The sequence below is a fragment of the Loxodonta africana genome, chromosome 11, assembly GCF_030014295.1.
Source record: "Loxodonta africana isolate mLoxAfr1 chromosome 11, mLoxAfr1.hap2, whole genome shotgun sequence".
NCBI classification, from domain to species: domain Eukaryota; kingdom Metazoa; phylum Chordata; class Mammalia; order Proboscidea; family Elephantidae; genus Loxodonta; species Loxodonta africana.
The window spans coordinates 57,472,911-57,485,334 of NC_087352.1; the positions used below are offsets into that span (position 1 = coordinate 57,472,911).

Sequence of the window (12,424 nt, forward strand, 5' to 3'; positions counted from 1 at the left end):
TTAAGAAAATGCTTCCTTTTGTAAGCGTACTGAAAGTTTTCAAACACTTTTTCCCCTTTTAAATACATTTTGCTTTCATAAATTTACCTCTAGGATGCAGCTGGCATTGCTTTGCATCATTTGCACGGCTGCTTCCACCACGCAATCTGTAGGCAGACAAAGATGAACCCCCATCAAATAAGAACATCTACTCGTTAGTAAATTACTTTCTTTTTTTTGGAGGGAGTGCTGTTAAAAAAGACCTTTCTTATCTAAGATAAATTCCCCATTTCTCTCTTGAAGAAAGCTTTAAATTACTAGTTAATAAGAGGCTAAGGACTTCAGATAGCAATGTTCTAAAATCCTCATTATTTTATAAGCCACCAAGCATGGAGGGGGAGGAATGGGGATGAGTATGTAGGAGATACGGATGCGGTAAAAGGGCTCAGATCTACCCAGCAAAGCTTATGGGTTCCAGTTTATTAAATGTAGACCCCTGACGTAAATGTAGGGGCCCTGGTGACACAGTGGTTAAGCATTTGCCTGCTAATCAAAAGGTCGGCAGTTCTCATCCACCGTTCACTCCTTGGAAACCCCATGAGGCAGTTCTACTCCGTCCTATCGGATCTCTATGAGTTGGAATCGACTCAATGGCAACGGAGTTGAAAAACTGTAAATGTCATTCCAGCCCCATCTCAGTTGTGGGTCCTCTCTAAAGAGGACTATACTCTGTGCCAACGTCATATGTTCTTTAAACCTCGAAAGTTATCTTATGTTCATTTAGCTCTCAACTAAACTTTGGTTTTTATTCCAACAGATTGTCAAAATTTTAAACCTTTATACTCCCCTGAATGAATTTGAAGAACGGGTAACAGTGGCCTTTATACGAACAATTCAGGTGAGTATTAAAATATTAAACAACTTCCCTGGGACACCCTTTTAAGGCAGTACTGAAGTCACTCCTAAGATTCACCCTTTAGCCAAAGATTAGACAAGTCTATAGGGTAAACGACAACACACATGAGGAATGTGCTTTGTAATTAATCATCTATATGAGACTAAATGGGCACACCTGCCCAAAAGCAAAGAAGAGAAGGCAGAAAGGGACAGGAAAACTGGACAAATGGAAACAGGGAACCCAGGGTGGAGAAGGGGAGACTGTTGACACATCATGGGGTTGGCAACCAATGTCACAAAACAATTTGTGTATTAATTGTTTAATGAGAAACTAATTTCTCTATAAACTTTCACCTAAAACACAATTTAAAAAAAAAAGGAAAAATAAATTTAAAAATATTAAACAGTTTTAACACCTTGTCTCAGACTAATAAGGGAAATTGAAAGTGTGGATTTTAACTTTGCTTCTTTTTATTCATTAAATATTGGTTACACTGTATGCTAGTTGAACCTACATTCCTAGGCTTCCTATCGGAGTAAATATGAAACATCATCCGTGAATAACTTACATGTCCACACAGAGAACGAACTTCTCTGATCTCCACCTCTCAGATTTTGGAGAGTCTGTGTCGCTTCATTTGCTGCTAGCATGTTACTGATCTGCAGCACCAAATGCAGTTAACAGAGAGATGATCAACTTATTCTATTCGCCTTTAGGAATATGCTTGAAAGAGAGGATGTCGGAGAAATGGTTATTTAAATGTCTTAAGAAGGAGTTCAAGCTGAACTCCAGGTAATCTTGGCTGAGTACCTAACCTTTATGTCTTTCTATAACTGTCAGCATCTGAGTGATAAGTCACGTGGAGATTATTTAGAAAAATAGTGACTATTTATCCCATTATTATATGTGGGGAATGCCTTGAGGAGGCATACTCCTTTCTCAAACTTTTACAACCTTTGTAGCCAGTGAAGTGATGCCAACACAAGACAGGCATAAAAAGGAGAAGGGGGAAGTGATCACTGGGGGAGGAGTAAGGAAAAAGGGAACCGAAATGAGGGTTGTCCACTAACTAGACAATAGATAAGTGGTAACTTTGGTAAAGGGTAAGACAGTACGCAATACTGAGGAAGCCAGCAGAGCTTGTGCAAGGCAAGGTCATGGAAGCTCCATAGACACATCCAAACTCCCTGAGGGACTGAATTGCTGGGCTGAGGGCTGTGGGGATCATGGTCTCAGGGAACATCTAGCTCAATTGGCATAATATAGTTAATAAAGAAAATGTTCCATATTCTACTTTGGTGAGTAGCATCTGGGGTCTTAAAAGCCTGTGAGCAGCCATGTAAGAGTGTAAGATACTCCACTGGTCTCACCCCTTCGGGAGCAAGTGAAAATTAAGAAAACTAAAGACACAAAGGAAAGATTAGTCCAAAGGACTAATAGACCACAACTACCACTGCCTCCACCAGACTGAGTCTAGTACAGCTAGATGGTTCCTGGCTACCACCACTGACTGCTCTGACAGGGATCACAATAGAGGGTCCCAAACAGAGCTGGAGAAAATGTAGAACAAGATTCTAACTCACGAGAAAGGACCAGACTTACTGGCCTGACAGAGACTGGAGAAACCCCAAGAGTATGGCCCCTGGATACCCTTTTAGCTCATAATGAAGTCACTCCTGAGGTTCACCCTTCAGCCAAAGATTAGACAGGCCCATAAAATAAAATGAGATTAAATGGGCATACCAGCCCAGGGTCAAGCACTAGAAGGTAGGAGGGAACAGGAAAGCTGGTAATAGGGAGCCCAAGGTCAAGAAAGAAGAGCGTTGATGTGTCACGGGGTTGTTAACCAGTAGTCGTAAAACAACACATGTGTTGTTGTTAGGTGCCATTGAGTTGATTCCGACTCATGGCAACACCATGGACAACAGAACAAAACACTGCCTGGTCCCACACCATCCTTACAATCGTTGTTATGCCTCAGCTCATTGTTGCAGCCACTGTGTCAGTCTACCTTGTTGAAGGTCTTTCTCTTTTTCTATGACCCTGTACTTTGCCAAGCATGATATCCTTCTCCAGGGACTGATCCCTCCTGACAACATGTCCAAAGTATGTAAGACGCAGTCTCGTCATCCTTGCTTCTAAGGAGCATTCTGGCTGTACTTCTTCCAAGACAGATTTGTTCGTTCTTTTGGCAGTCCATGATATACTGAATATTCTTCACCAACACCACAATTCAAAGGCGTCAATTCTTCTTCAATCTTCCTTATTCGTTGTCCAGCTTTCACATGCATATGATGCGATTGAAAATACCATGGCTTGGCTCAGTCTTCAAGGTGACATCTTTGTTTTTCAACACTTTAAAGAGGTCCTTTGCAGCAGATTTACCCAATGTAATGCGTCGTTTGATTTCTTGAATGCTGCTTCCATGGCTGTTATTGTGGATCCAAATAAAATGAAATCCTTGACAACTTCAGTCTTTTCTCCGTTTATCATGATGTTGCTCATTGGTCCAGTTGTGAGAATTTTTGTTTTATGTTGAGGTGCAATCCATACTGAAGGCTGTGGTCTTTGATCTTCATTAGTAAGTGCTTCAAGTCCTTTTCACTTTCAGCAAACAAGATTGTGTTATCTGCATAACACAGGTTGTTAGTGAGTCTTCCTCCAATCCTGATGCCCCATTCTTCTTCATATAGTCCAGCTTCTCGGATTGTTTGCTCATCATATAGATTGAATATGTATGATGAAACAATACAACCCTGACGCACACCTTTCCTGACTTTAAACCAATCTGCTGCCTCTTGATCTATGTAAAGTTTCCTCATGAGCACAATTAAGTGTTCTGGAATTCCGATTCTTTGCAAGGTTATTCATAATTCGTTATGATCCACACAGTCGAATGTCTTTGCATAGTCAATAAAACACAGGTAAACATCCTTCTGGTATTCTCTGCTTTCAGCCAGGATCCATCTGACATCAGCAATGATATCCCTGGTTCGACGTCCTCTTCTGAAACCAGCCTGAATTTCTGGCAGTTCCCTGTCAGTATACTGCTGCACCCATTTTTGAATGATCTTCAGCAAAATTTTGCCTGCATGTGATAATAATGATATTTTTCTATAATTTCCGCATTCAGTTGGATCACCTTTCTTGGGAATAGACATAAATATGGATCTCTTCCTGTCAATTGGCCAGGAAGCTGTCTTCCATATTTCTTGGCATAGATGAGTGAGCACCTCCCGTGCTACATCCGTTTGTTGAAACATCTCAATTGATACTCTGTCAATTCCTGAAGCTTTGTTTTTCACCAATGCCTTCAGAGCAGCCTGGACTACTTCTTTCAGGACCATTGGTTCCTGATCATGTGCTACCTCTTGAAATGGTTGAACATTGACTAATTCTTATTGGTATAATGACTCTTGTTTACTCCTTCCATCTTCTTTTGATGCTTCCTGCGTAGTTTAATATTTTCCCCATAGAATCCTTCACTGTCGCAACTCGAGGCTTGAATTTTTTCTTCAGTTCTTTCAGCTTGAGAAATGCCGAGTGTGTTCTTCCCTTTTGGTTTTCTATCTCCAGCTCTTTGCCCATGTCATTGTAGTACTTAGTCTTCTCGAGCCGTCCTTTGAAATCTTCTGTTCAATTCTTTTACTTCGTCATTTCTTCGTTTTGCTTTAGCTGCTCAACATTCGTGATCAAGTTTCAGAGTCTCCTCTGACATCCATCTTGGTGTTTTCTTTCTTTCCTGGCCTTTCAATGACCTCTTGCTTTCTTCATGTATAATGTCCTTGATATCATTCCACAACTCGTCTCGTCTTCGGTCACTAGTGTTCAGTGCGTGAAATCTACTCTTGAGGTGGTCTCTAAATTCAGGTGGGATATACTGAAGGTCATATTTTGGCTCTCATGGACTTACTCTGATTTTCTTCACTTTCAGCTCGAACTTGCATACGTGCAGTTGATGGTCTGTTCCACAGTGGGCCCCTGACCTTGTTGTGACTGATTATATAGAGCTTTTCCATCATCTCTTTACACAGATGTAGTCAGTTTGATTCCTGTGTGTTGCATCTGGCGAGGCCCATGTGTATAGTCACAGTTTATACTGGCAAAGAAGGTATTTGCAATGAAGAAGTCGTTGGTCTTGCAAAATTCAGTCTCCAGCATTGTTTCTGTCACCGAGGCCATATTTTCCAACTACCAATCCTTCTTCTTTGTTTCCAACTTTTCATTCCAATCACCAGTAATTATCAATGCACCCTGATTGCATGTTTGATCAATTTCAGACTGAAGCAGCTGATAAAAATCTTGTTTCTTCATCTTTGGCCTTAGTGGTTGGTGCGTAAATTTGAGTAACAGTCATATTAACTGGTCGTCCTTGTAGGCGTGTGGATATTATCCTATCACTGACAGTGTTGTATTTCAGGATACAGCTTGAAATGTTCTTTTTGATGATGAATGCAACACCATTCCTCTTGAGTTGTCATTCCTAGCATAGTAGACTATATGATTGTCCAATTCGAAATGGCCAATACCAGTCCATTTCAGGTCACTAATGCCTAGGATATCAATGTTTATGCATTCCATTTCATTTTTGATGATTTCCAATTTTCCTAGATTCATACTTCGTACATTTCAGGTCTGATCATTAATGGATGTTTGTAGCTGTTTCTTTCCATTTTGAGTTGTGCCACATCAGCAAGTGAAGGTCCCGAAAGCTTTACTCCATCCACGTCATTAAGGTCAACCCTACTTTGAGGAGGCAGCTCTTCCCCAGTCGTCTTTTGAGCACCTTCCAACCTGGGGGGCTCATCTTCCAGCACTATATCAGACAGTGTCCCGCTGCTATTCATAAGGTTTTCACTGGCTAATGCTTTTCAGAAGTAGACTGCTGGGTTCTTCTTCCTAGTCTGTCTTAGTCTGGAAGCTCAGCTGAAACCTGTCCTTCATGGGTGACCCTGCTGGTATCTGAATACCAGTGGCATAGCTTCCAGCATCACAGCAACATGCAAGCCTGCACAGTATGACATACTGACAGACACATGGTAATAGGGCATCCAAGGTCTAGAAAGGAGAGTGTTGATGTATCATGGGGTTGTTAGCCAGTGTCGTAAAACAATATGTGTAAAAACTGTTTAATGAGAAACTAGTTTGTTCTATAAACCTTCATCTACATTCAAAAAAAAATTTTTTTTCATCTACATAACAATAGAAAAAAACAAAATGAGGGTTATCAGACATGTTAAGGAACCTTGTGAAAACATGGGGGGAATTTGTAAAGAAAGCTATTTCCTTTGAAATACTATTGGGATTTTATTCAGAGCTCCTTACGGTGTTTCAGTGTAGAGGGCCAGAGATTTAGAAAGTGAGAGAGCCTCAGGTCTAAAAAAGAGCTACAGCAAAGAATAAATTAACTTTAGCGTTGTTTATATAAAGAGAGCAGAGGCCAAAGCTCAAAAAAGGGATGTCAAGTCAAACTGAAGGTTATTCCCTTAAGGGTAGTAGGGAAAATGCAACAGATTATTAAAGATACAGCAGAGAATTAACCAACATGGATGTGTCAAAAGGGAGGAGGCCCAGAGTGAGGTCACGCAAAATAGTGGAATATGAAACTTCAGGGCTTGGTCCTTCAACTGAAAGAACCACTACCCTGGGAAAAACTATCAGAATCAATTATTTTGGAACTTTGGAATCTGATCAGACCCCAGGGAGTGTTTGATGGAGGAAATGGCTACTGAAATTCACTGGCATTCGAATTTTGTTGGCAAAGAATATTATATACCGGGGGACTGCCAGAAGAATGAACAAATCATTCTTAGGAGAAATACAACCAGAATGCTTCTTAGAAGTGAGGATGGTTAAGACTTCGGCTCACTTACTTTGGACACATCATCAGGTAAGGGCAATCGCTAGAAAAGGACAGTGATGAAAGACTGAAAGCTTTGTCCCTAAGATCAGGAACAAGACAAGAATACCTGCTTCTATCACTTTAACACAGTACTGGAAGTTCTAGCCAGAGCAATTAGGCAAGAAAAAGAAATAAGAGGCATCCAAACTGGAAAGGAAGACGTAAACTTACCTCTATTCTCAGATGATAGAAGTTTATATGTAAAAAAAAAAAAAAAACCGCGAAAAAGGTGTTAGAGCTAATAAACAAATTCAGCAAAGTTGCAGTATATAATACCAACACACAAAAATCAGTTGAATTTCTATACGCTAGAAATGAACAATCTGAAATGGAAATTAAGAAAACAATTCCGTTTACAATAGCACCTGAAAGAATAAAATACTTAGGAATAAATTTAACCGAAGAGGTACAAGACTTGGTTAAATTTTGTTCATCACTTAAAATTACAAAACACTGCTGAAAGAAATTAAAGAATACGTAAGTAAATGGGAAAGCATCCAATGTTCATGGGTTGGAATACTTAATATTGTTAAAATGATGATACTAACCAATGCAATGTAATATAAAGATGATAACCCTGACCAATGCAATCTACAGATTCAATGCAATCATTATCAAAATTACAATGGAGCTTTTTGCAGATTTAGAAAAAAAATCCTTAAATTCATATGGACTATCAAGAAGCTCCAAATAGCCAAAACAATACTGAAAAAAGAACAAAGTTGGCACACTCACACTTCCAAATTTCAAAACTTATTACAAAGTTACAGTTATCAAAACAGTGTGATACTGGCATAAGGACATATAGACCAATGGAATAGAATCCAGAGCCCAGACATAAACTTTTATACATATGGCCAGTTGATTTTGGGTAAGGGTGCCAAGACCATTCAATAGGGAAAGAACAGTCCCTTCAACAAATGGTGCCAGGAAAACCGAACATCACATGCCAAAGAATGAATTTTGACCATTACCTTACACCATATACAAAAATTAACTGAAAATGCAGCAAAGACCTAAATGTAAAAGCTAAAACTACAGATCTTAGAAGAAAACAAAGGGACAAGTCTTCATGAACTTTGATTTGGTAATGGTTTCTTAAATATGCCACCAAAAGCACAGGCAACAACAACAAAAAGATAAATATAGGCTTCTGTATATCAAAGAACACTATCAAGAGAGTAAAAAGAAAACCCACAGAATGGGAGGAAATATTTGTAAATCTTATATTGGCTAAGGGTTTAACATCCAGAATATAGAAATAACTTTTATAACTCAACAACAAAAAGAAAGTCCAAGTTGAAAATAGGCAAAGGATTTGAATAGACATTTCTTTAAAAAATTAAAAGATATGCAAAGGCCAATAAACACACGAAAAAAAAAAAATACAACATCCATAGGCACAATGGTTAGGAGGTTGGCTGCTAACCAAAAGATTGGCAGTTTGGAATCTACTTGACAGCAACAAGTTAATCATTAGGGAAATGCAAATCAAAACCACAATGAGATATCACTTCACACCCACTAGCATGGCTATTACAGAAACAAAACAAAATAACAAATGTTGACTAGAATGTGGAGAAATTGGAACCTTCCTTCTTCACTGTGGGAAAGTAAAGTAGTGCAGCCACTGTGAAAAGGAGTTTGGCTGTTTGTCAGAAAGACTTAACCATTTGACCCAGCAATTCCACTAGTTATATACCCAAAAGAATTGCAAGCAGAGAATCACATAGGTACCTGTATACCAATGTTCAAGGCAGCATTATTCACAGTAGCCAAAACCGGAAACAACCCAAGTGCCCATCAGCAGATGAGTGGATAAACAAAATGTGGTCTATAGTACAATGGAATATTATTCAATCATAAAAAGGAACGAAGTTCTAATACATGCTACAACATGGATGAACCTTAGAAACATTATGCTAAGTGAAATAAGCCACACAAAAGAACATATGTTGCGTGATTCCACTTATATGAAACATCTAGAATAGGCAAATTCATAGAGACAGAAAGTAGATTAGAGGTTATTAGGGGCTGGAGGGAGGGAGCAATGGGGAGTTATTGCTCAGTAAATACAACTTCTGTTTGGGGTGAGTGGTGATGGTTGTACAACATTGTGAATGTACTTAATGCCACTGAAATATACACTTAAGATGGTAAATTCTATGTTATGTATATTTTACCACAATAATAGATAAAAATACATACAAATATATGCATATACTGCACGTGTGTGTGTGTATGTGTGCATGCAACCCAAGCAGGTATGTGTACTTTCTTGAAAGTTAGACTCCTCTGGGACCACTCCAGAAGTGGCAACAAGCTTTCCAAAGGAAAGAGACCCGCTATTGTACCCACCTCCCTCCCTACCACCATTCGAGAGAAGAGGGTTGATTGAAAGGATCCTGTTAGGATACATGTATAGTCAACTGCTAAAAGCTGAGGAAGAGTTTGATGACAGAGGAGAAACACTGAGTAAACTGATCTTGTACCTACCACTGGTTTTTCTGGAATGTTAACAATTTACACAAACCAAAGGGCATGTTTGGAAAGTCTTATTTGGTTAAATATCTGGACACACAGTAGAAAACTATAATAGCTAATATATTAAGAACAACACTGTTTACAAGAACAGAACTCGGGCAAAAGTTGAAAGAGTACATGCCAAGCCAGCGAGAGGTTTGATGAATTAAGGGCAAAGGAAAAATGCAGTGGAGGATACCCATTTCTGTCAAGTCCATTCCAACTCATAGTGACCCTCTAGAACAGAGTAGAACTGCCCCATAGGGTTTCCAAGGAGCAGCTGGTGGATTCAAACTGCTGTCATTTGGCCAGCAGCCGTAGCTCTTAATCACTGTGCCATCAGGGCCCTGCAATGGAGTATAAGGGTCAGATGTTACCTCTGAACAAATGTACAGTCAGATTTGGATTCTTCCTCAGTAACCAAGTTCAGTGTCTGGCAATTCTATCCAAAAGTGTTGTTTGGCTTTTGGGGGAGCATTTTGCCCCTATAGTTTTATGTTCTGCCTCTTCCTATACAGTGCTGGGAGGAAATGGAGAGCAATCAGTCCCCCCCTCTTAAACTTGAACTCATATATACAATAAATACATGGTGCTCATGTAAGCAAACTATTTGTATGAGCAGTATGGGCAGTATATATGGACTTAAAAATATAAATTTGAGGGGGTTGTTGTTTCACACCGTTGAATTGATTCTGACTTATAGTGACCCTATAGGACAGAATAGAACTGCTCCATAGGGTCTCCTAGGCTGTAATCTTCGCAGGAGCAGATTGTCAGGTCTTCTCTACTATGGAGCCGCTGGTGGGTTCGAACTGCTGACCTTTTGGTTAGCAGCTGAGTGCTTAACTGTTGCAGCACCAGGGGTCCTTTGGAGGCTGTTAAACCCACCAAAAGATTCACAAGAGTATTCCTGTGAAATAACTACCTCGTAAACTTTAAATAAATGTATACAATATTTTTGTGCAAATAATGCATGCCTCCTACATTTGTTTGCCAACCGCTCCCCCCACAAGGTATTTTCCACTATGCCATTTTTTTTTATTTGTTACTGTAGAAAAAATTAGCATAGTGTGCTTCTAAAAATACCTCGTTGGGGGGCAGCTGGCAAACAAACGTGGAAGGTATGCGTTATTTGCTTCAAAAATATGGTATACACCTTTTGCTGTTGAATTGTAGTAGTATAGATACTTAATTTTTTGTCCCATTTTTATACTCTCCTATAAATCCTTCACAAATTTCTGAAACCCTTTAAATAATAGAGCTGACTTATATCTGACTGGAGAAGTAAAATAACGTTAAGTACTATAAAAATGATTTTTTTCAGTGCCTCCTGTCATTTCTGTTGATTTTCATCTGCCGCGTGGAAGGTGTGTAATAATCAGTGCAGCAGAGCTCAGAGTGAGCTGAGTGTGAATATATCAGTGAGCATTCTGCTGTGGTCACACCAAAGCCATCATTTGTATCTGAAATCAGTGAGGCTTGCTGCTTCTTGTCTCTCTTAAACTTCTGTCTCTATTATCTCAAGTGACTTTTCAAACTATTACAATTACTTTAAATTTTGGTTCATATTCCAAGGTGCCAATCTTATGGTATTTTGATTGACACCTGGAAATTGAAAGTGCTTTTTTCATTATCCAGATAACTGATGAAAATGTGGGCAGCCAGGTTCTGCCTGGTTCTGTGAACCATCTCACAATCCTACATTCACACTGATTTCATTCTAAAATCCCATTTCCTAGCACTTTCCAAATGCTACCACCTATTTCCTGACCTCACCCCGCCCCGTATTAAGAAAGAAAGAGGTGCTGTACATGTCAGACTCAGCTGTAACATCCAACTACAGGACAAGTTTGGCAAATTAACGTCCCTTGGTCTTCTTGCCTCTGAGATAGGGGAGATGCCACAACTCTCGGAAGTTAGAACACATCAAAATCTTGTCACTATTTGAAAGCAGCGATGGTGCCTTGTCCCAATAAGGACAAGAAAAAACAAAATAGCTTTATACCCCAAGCTAGTATGGGATGACCTGTGTTTTTACAAAACAAGGATATTTAGTTTTTCCCCTTGGCATTCTCTCATAGTTAACCCTGGTCTCAGTGGCCTTTGTCAAAATCCAGCTCCCATCTGGAATTCGTGATTCAGAGGTTACGGACAGAGGAGCAGATCACAAAGATGACAACAATAGCAAGCAGAGTGCTTGCCCTGTGCCAGGGACTGTTCTCTGTGCTTTACGTATTAACTCTTTTGATCCTCACAACCTTATGAGGAGGGTGCTCTCCCCATCCCACTTTACATATGAGGAAACTGAGGCATACAGAGGTTCAGTGATTTGTCCAAGGTGGTGACAGGATCAGAGCCGAGGCTGTCTGTCCCCAGAGCCCATACCCTTAACTGCTTCACTACAGTGCCTCCCCACATGATTTGTACCTGAAATGCATTTTTCTCTTCACCTTTAGATGGAAACATTTTAAAAGACTGCTAGAAAAAGCAGAAATCTTATAGTCGTCTGCTGGACAACAACTCTAAACCAGGGCTTTTCTCCCCACAAGGTATCTTCAGGGGTAGGGAGGTCATGTCTCCTGGTCCTGATGTCATTCCTGGTTATCTTAAGAGGAGTCTTGCCATGATATGTGCCAGTTCATCATTGTGAATTCATTTAAGCTGGCTCTTTTTAGGCGTACTAATTATTTTTACATGGTCTTATTCTTCCCCACAGGCACAACTGCAAGAGCGGAACGACCCTCAGCAACTGCTGTTAGACTTCAAGCACATGTTTCCTGTTTTGTTTCCATTTAATCCATCTTCTCTGACCATGGACTCCATCCACATCCCGGCGTGTCTCAAGCTGGAGTTCCTCAATGAAGTCTGAAGGTGTACTTTTTCCAACCTTGGCTCAGTCCCCGGTAAGAACTAGAAGAAAGCAGACAGTAAAGTGAATTGAAGGATTGGTTTCAGTCTGGTAAAAATCGATCAAGTCAGAGACTGAGGGCCTGTGCAGAGTGCTGAACTACTCAGAACAAAACATATCTCTGTCATTATTTTTTGTACCTAGTGCTCAGAATAAAACACTTGAAACATGGGAGTTTTTTTTTTTTTTTTAAGTTTGATTTTAGCCTAAAGAA

At 39.8% G+C, this 12,424-nt stretch overlaps 1 protein-coding gene and 1 long non-coding RNA gene across 5 annotated transcripts in view; one reads left to right on the forward strand and one right to left on the reverse strand.

Annotated features, from left to right (window-relative positions):
• Window positions 1-12,171, forward strand: part of MYO5B (myosin VB) — a 398,883-nt gene extending 386,712 nt beyond the window's left edge. The window contains exons 39-40 of the mRNA XM_010586735.3: window positions 797-877; window positions 12,019-12,171. Of these exons, the coding sequence (XP_010585037.2) occupies window positions 797-877; window positions 12,019-12,171 (234 nt within the window). The remainder of the gene's footprint in view (window positions 1-796; window positions 878-12,018) is intronic.
• The window catches only part of LOC104845535 (uncharacterized), a 45,946-nt gene that overhangs the window by 1,228 nt on the left and 32,294 nt on the right, over window positions 1-12,424 (reverse strand). Inside the window, exons 3-6 of one of the 4 annotated variants that reach the window (XR_010323451.1) lie at window positions 11,730-12,212; window positions 9,502-9,649; window positions 1,446-1,600; window positions 88-146 (exon numbers count right to left, since the gene is read on the reverse strand). This is a non-coding gene — a long non-coding RNA (uncharacterized LOC104845535). The remainder of the gene's footprint in view (window positions 1-87; window positions 147-1,445; window positions 1,601-9,501; window positions 9,650-11,729; window positions 12,213-12,424) is intronic. The other 3 variants (XR_002784798.2, XR_010323452.1, XR_775587.3) reach the window with 3 other exon arrangements.